Raw genomic sequence first — 4,895 nt, 5'->3', positions numbered from 1 at the left:
AGCATCTGGAACTCTGCACTATATTGGTACTGGCCATGGCTTAGTAGCCATAGCTTTAAATCAGATGAATTAGAAAGAAACCAGGAGAGGGTTCACGTACCCTCCAGAATGAACATCAGTGGAAACACAGAAATGGTGTCAGAGTCCTTCTCATTCAAGAAATATCAATATTATGACAATTGAAGCATTTGGGGCAATCATCAGAGTATCAGGAAAAGCTGAGAGAAGGTACTGAAATCTGAAATGGTCAGGGTTCAGAGTTCCCAGATTGTCATGTACAAGAACATTCTTAAGTAGGTGGATAAGGAAAAAAATGTTTGATTCATATAAATGTCTTCTATGCAAATTTTAGGTACTCTCCATTTTACTAATATACTTAATGCACAATCTTGCATTATGTCGTTTCCCTAACTCATTTCACCTTTATAGTAAGTTTATAGAGCTGAGATATTTAATATAAAGGTTCCAAACATGTTTACATTTTCAAAATTATTATTCATATTCTTTATAAAATAGTTTAATGAAAAAGCGTTTTTGATGCAATTTGAGTTTTAATTGAAGATTGCATAATTTTTAAAGGGCAGGTTGTTTATGCTAATGAAATTTTTATTTTTTATGTAGATGCTGGTTAAAATCATGCTGATATCAATATTGTCTATCATCATTGATACATGGTTTGTAAAATGTGATTATATAACTGTCTTGTGGACTTTCACAAGTCTCTGAACTTGATCTGTGTTTTTGTTCCTATTTTCTGTCAGAAGATATAGAGGTAGCTTAGTTTGTTTGGGGAAAATGCCTGCTACATTAACAAGCTGTCATTATTAGGTATTTGATAGTAGCAACTAAATATTTTTAATGCTAACTTTTATTTTGCATTGTCTTAATTCACTAAACTTGCTAAGGAAATAGGCAATAAGAATAATTCAGTTAATACAAGTTCTGTCTATCTTTCACTGTCCCAGTCAATTTGATTTTCTTGATACAATGAAGCTATCTAGAGCAGGGGTTCTGAGGGCAGTGTTGTACATTTATCTGTGGTTGAAGGAGAGATGTTTAATGTTTGTGATTGTGCTGTGACCAGTCAAAATAATTTTAAAAATTTAGATCTACAGGAACATTAGTAAAATGTTCATCAATAATTGTGATTGTACAGCTAGAACTAGCAGTATAATACCATTTTTCTGATTCTGTGGTATGCCCTTACCCTTCAACAGCCTGATATTCTGACAGCATTCATATCAAGTTTTCCTGCTTTCTTAAGAATGAATTGAGAGACATTCTTATCAAGATCAAACACATAAATGTCACTCCAACTTTTGAGAATTTTTAGAACCTTAAGTAATCTGCTCCTAACCACAAAACAAATAGCAAATCCTGTATTGCAAGAGTCAGTAGCTGATTTTCTGACTCATTTTCCCCATTTTCTTTCTGTTTTATCCATAGGCTGGAGTAGCCAGACCCTGATTCATGTACTGGCATACTTTCCTTGAAGATACATAAGTATTGACTGATGTCATGATCATTTGAAGTTTGTTTTATCCTACTGTTACTTGGTGATAGTTTGTAAATAGTTTTAGAATTCATAGTATAGATAACCAAGAGAAATTAATCAGAGAACAGAAGACAGAAACTATTGTACATTCTGCATGTATGTTAGTTTTATCCATAGTTGAAAAGATTTCTATTAACTGAAAGTGTAATTTATAAACATAGATTGTTTTAAACTTCTACAGTAAACAATATTATTTTTGTTTACATTTTTAACAAAAGTTATAAACATGTCCATATTGTCATAAATATATGCTTTTTTGTTGCTACATGTAATTAATGAGTGCAAGAGCACAATCAATTTCATTTGTGTTGACAAGTAGAAATGAATGGAAAATCTTCTACACATGTTTCTGTTTCCATTTTTACGTGTGCAGACCTCTAGATTTTAAATGTTCTTTAATGTATCTTTACCTCAATCTGATTGATATTCAACTAGTACTGTGTAAAGTTTTTTTATATTTTTTGTTTTTTTTTTTTTGATTCTCTATGAAATCAAGCACTCAATGTAATTTTGTATCTAGCTGTACTAAGTCTTTGTTGATCTCAAAATCATAAATTGGATTGACAAAAATATTTATCATTACCAAATTACATGCTCTCAATTGAACATTCATCTTCTCCTTGGGAACGATGAAAAACCAGAGTTTTGTAACTGAATTTGTCTTCCTGGGACTATCACAGAACCCAAATGTTCAAAAATTGATATTAATTATATGTTTACTTGTCTACATTGGAACTATTGGTGGCAACATGATGATTGTGGTGACCATTGTTTGCAGCCCTACACTGCTGGGCTCCCCCATGTATTTTTTTCTGGCTTTCCTGTCCTTACTGGATGCAAGCTTCTCCTCTGCCATGACACCCAAGATGATTGTGGATTGTATCTATGAGAGAAAGACCATCTCCTTTGAAGGATGCATGATACAACTTTTTTTTGAACACTTCTTTGGTGGGGCTGAGATGATTGTTCTGACAGCCATGGCCTATGACCGCTATGTGGCCATTTGTAAGCCCTTACACTACTCTTCTCTTATGACTCGGAGGTTCTGTGGCATTCTGGTGGCAGTGGCCTGGGCAGGAGGCTTCTTACATTCCATTATACAAATTATCTTCACTTTGCAGCTGCCGTTTTGTGGACCCAATGTCATTGATCATTTCATATGTGATTTATACCCATTGCTGGAGCTTGCCTGCATTGACACCCACATTTATGGCCTTTTGGTGGCTGCCAACAGTGGGTTTATCTGCATCATAATCTTTTCCTTGTTGCTTTTTTCCTATGGTTTTATCTTGCTTTCACTAAAATCCCACAGTTCTGAAGGCCGATGGAAAGCTCTGTCTACTTGTGGGTCCCACATTGCTGTAGTGGTCTTGTTCTTTGTCCCATGCATATTTACATATGCAAGGCCTCCTACTTCTTTCTCCTTTGACAAAGTGGTAGCAATATTTTATACCATGCTATCCCCATTGCTTAATCCAATGATTTATACTTTTAGAAATAAGGACATGAAGAATGCCATAAGCAAAGTGTGGAAGAAATTGATAGTGCATTCAGATGAAAAATAAAATGTTTTATTTTAACAAAATTAGTATTAATAATAAGTCAAAATTATTGCCTACAAACCACAGTATGTTTATTACTTATAGAGAGTTAATGCGATTACAGTTGTCTTCTTAATGGATGCAATGAAACAGAAGGTCATGGTCAAGCGTTGTGCAGACATTAAGAGACCATTGATGGCAGCCCAGACTACTGTATCCAACAAAACTTTTAGTCACCATATAAGGACAAAACAAGATATTCAATGACAAAACCAGATTTAACCACCGGCAGCCCAGCCCTAGGCAAACTACTTGAAGGAAAACTCTAATCCAAGGAAGTTAGTGACATAAACAAAAAAAACCAGACAATTGATGATCTCTCGGCACCAAGTCCCCAAAAAGGAAAAACACACAAAATAACATCACCAACAATGATAACTAAGTTAATAGGAGATAACAATCACTGGTCACTAATATCCCTTAATATAAATAAAATCAAGTCACCTATAAAAAGACACAGGCTATCAAATTGGATAAAAAACAAAACAAAGCAAAACCAGAATCCATCCTTTTGCTTCATACAAGAAATACACCTCAAAAAAAAAAAAAATAAATAAATACACCTCAACCTCAAAGACAGGTATTGCCTCAGACTAAATGGTTGGGAGAATATTTTCCAGTCAAACAAACCTATGAAACAAGCTGATGTAGCTATCCTAATATCTAACATTATAGACTTCAAACTAAAATCAATCCAAAGAGACAAAGGACATTTCATATTAGTCACAGTAAAAATACATCAGGAGGAAGTCTCAATACTGAACATCTATGCCTCCAATACAAGGGCACTCTCATATGTAAAAGAAACACTTCTACATTTTTAAATTACACATTAAACCCCCAAAACTAATAGTTGAAGACTTCAACACCCCATTGTCACCACTGGACATGTCTGTCAGACAAAAAAAAAATTAATAGAGAAATAAGGGAACAAACAGATGTTATAACTCAAATGGACTTTTTTATTTAAAAAGTATTCAATAGGAAGGTGAGCATCCAAACAGGCCAGCCCCCCCCCAAAGCCAGTATGTGTAGTAGGGTCCAAATCCCATGTCATTGTCCTTGGCTTCTCAGCAGCCCTCATTGTCCGCCATGTTCAGAGAGACCAGTTTTATCTCATGCTTTTTCAGTCCCAGTCCAGCTGGGCTTGGTAAGCTCCAAAGAGATCAACCCCACCATCTCAGTGGGTGGGAGCACTCCTCGCAGTCCAGACTTCCTTGCTCATGTTTTCCCTCCTTCTGCTCCTCATTTGGACCTTCGTATATTTTCTGTGTAAATATTCTAACATCTGATTCTTTTTCCTCAGGTAGTCACAACCTCAAAAGCATCTGTAAAATATCCTCATGTTGAATATATATATATATATATATATATATGCACGTACATATTCATGAGTATGTTTTTGTATGTACCCATGTGTACAGTTATAGATATGTGTTTATAATAAAAATGTGTTTGTCCTGAAAAGAAAAATGAGATGTTTCAATGACTGACATCTAAAGAAATTAGACATTTCACCTGTTTATAATTATATCATGTGACAGTTTATTTTACATCAGTCATTTATATGTTGTCCTAAAGTCAGTGCTTCAATAGTATGTATAATATGAACCCCATTCACTTATATGCTATAGTCAAGGAAGCAATGACCTGAAACAAACCCTATAATCTCACTGGATCATGCAGTAATCATTTACTATGAATCAATATAATCACTACTTGGTTTATCAGTTGTCATG

The 4,895-nt window shown here is 34.5% G+C and overlaps 1 protein-coding gene across 1 annotated transcript; it reads left to right on the top strand.

Moving 5' to 3' along the window:
- The first annotated feature begins 2,178 nt into the window (after window positions 1–2,178).
- On the top strand, window positions 2,179–3,120 carry LOC119803375 (olfactory receptor 4C15-like). Its single transcript, XM_038314649.1, has one exon. The coding sequence runs from the start codon at window positions 2,185–2,187 to the stop codon at window positions 3,118–3,120; it is 936 nt and encodes a 311-aa protein (XP_038170577.1). The 5' UTR covers window positions 2,179–2,184.
- The last annotated feature ends 1,775 nt before the right edge of the window (window positions 3,121–4,895 follow it).

Source organism: Arvicola amphibius, chromosome 17, assembly GCF_903992535.2.
Source record: "Arvicola amphibius chromosome 17, mArvAmp1.2, whole genome shotgun sequence".
Taxonomy (NCBI): domain Eukaryota; kingdom Metazoa; phylum Chordata; class Mammalia; order Rodentia; family Cricetidae; genus Arvicola; species Arvicola amphibius.
The sequence above is the reverse complement of the archived record's forward strand: the minus strand, read 5'-3'. Positions and strand labels throughout refer to the sequence as shown.